Below are 852 nucleotides of genomic sequence, written 5' to 3'. Positions count from 1 at the left end.
GTGCGCGCGCGCGCGCGCAGGGGGGGTCTTTGGGGGTCTGTGTTGGGAGCTGGGAGGCGATGGGGCATGAGGCCCCTCCCCTGTGCCAGGTGCCCCCTCGCCCCAGCCTCTCCTGGTCCAGGGTGGGCTCCGCTGCAACCCCCGGCAGGTCCGGGGAAGCTCCAGAGGGCTCCCCGCTGGCGAGGACGGCGTGCGGTGCCCCCCAGCCTCCCTGTTGTCCCCTCCCACCGGGAGGCCCCTCACCGAGCCCCCGGGAGCAGTGAGGCTGAGGCCCAGGGCTCGGCCCAGGCTGCTTCGCGCCTGAGCCCCCGGAGCTTAAAGGGCGGAGCTTGGCTGCCCGGCGCCCGGTAACCCGTGCCCATGCCCGGCAGCGGCCCGCCGCCAAGGAGCTCCTGAAGCATAGGTTCATCACGCGCTATACCAAGAAGACCTCCTTCCTCACTGAGCTCATCGACCGCTACAAGCGCTGGAAGTCGGAGGGCCACGGCGAGGAGTCAAGCTCCGAGGACTCCGATATGTAGGGTCCCCGCTCGTCCTGTGGGGCTTTGGTGGGCACAGGGGCGGGGTCCCTGCTCGGGGGTAGGGATTGGGTGCTTGTTGCTGGTGTCGCGGGCCCAGCGTTCAGGGCTGTGAGGCCAGTGCGCTTCGCGGCCCTCGTGACTCTTCCCCCTCCCCTTCAGCGACGGAGACCCTGAGGACGGAGAGCAGGGCCCTGTCTGGACGTTCCCCCCCACCATCCGGCCGAGCCCGCACGGCAAGCTGCACAAGGGGACGGCCCTGCACGGACCCCAGAAGGTCTGGCTGGCCCCCAGCCCCGCGCCCACTCCAGCGGGGTGGAGGCCGTTCAGAGCT

At 71.0% G+C, this 852-nt stretch overlaps 1 protein-coding gene across 3 annotated transcripts in view; it reads left to right on the top strand.

Moving 5' to 3' along the window:
• STK25 (serine/threonine kinase 25) overlaps nucleotides 1–852 on the top strand; it is an 11225-nt gene that overhangs the window by 7966 nt on the left and 2407 nt on the right. For all 3 annotated transcript variants that reach the window (XM_007469955.1, XM_007469957.1, XM_007469956.1), the window contains 2 exons: nucleotides 372–517; nucleotides 681–795. In XM_007469955.1, coding sequence (XP_007470017.1) covers nucleotides 372–517; nucleotides 681–795 — 261 coding nt within the window. The remainder of the gene's footprint in view (nucleotides 1–371; nucleotides 518–680; nucleotides 796–852) is intronic.

This window comes from Lipotes vexillifer, unplaced genomic scaffold (assembly GCF_000442215.2).
Source record: "Lipotes vexillifer unplaced genomic scaffold, Lipotes_vexillifer_v1.1 scaffold988, whole genome shotgun sequence".
Classification (NCBI taxonomy): domain Eukaryota; kingdom Metazoa; phylum Chordata; class Mammalia; order Artiodactyla; family Lipotidae; genus Lipotes; species Lipotes vexillifer.
The sequence above is the reverse complement of the archived record's forward strand: the minus strand, read 5'-3'. Positions and strand labels throughout refer to the sequence as shown.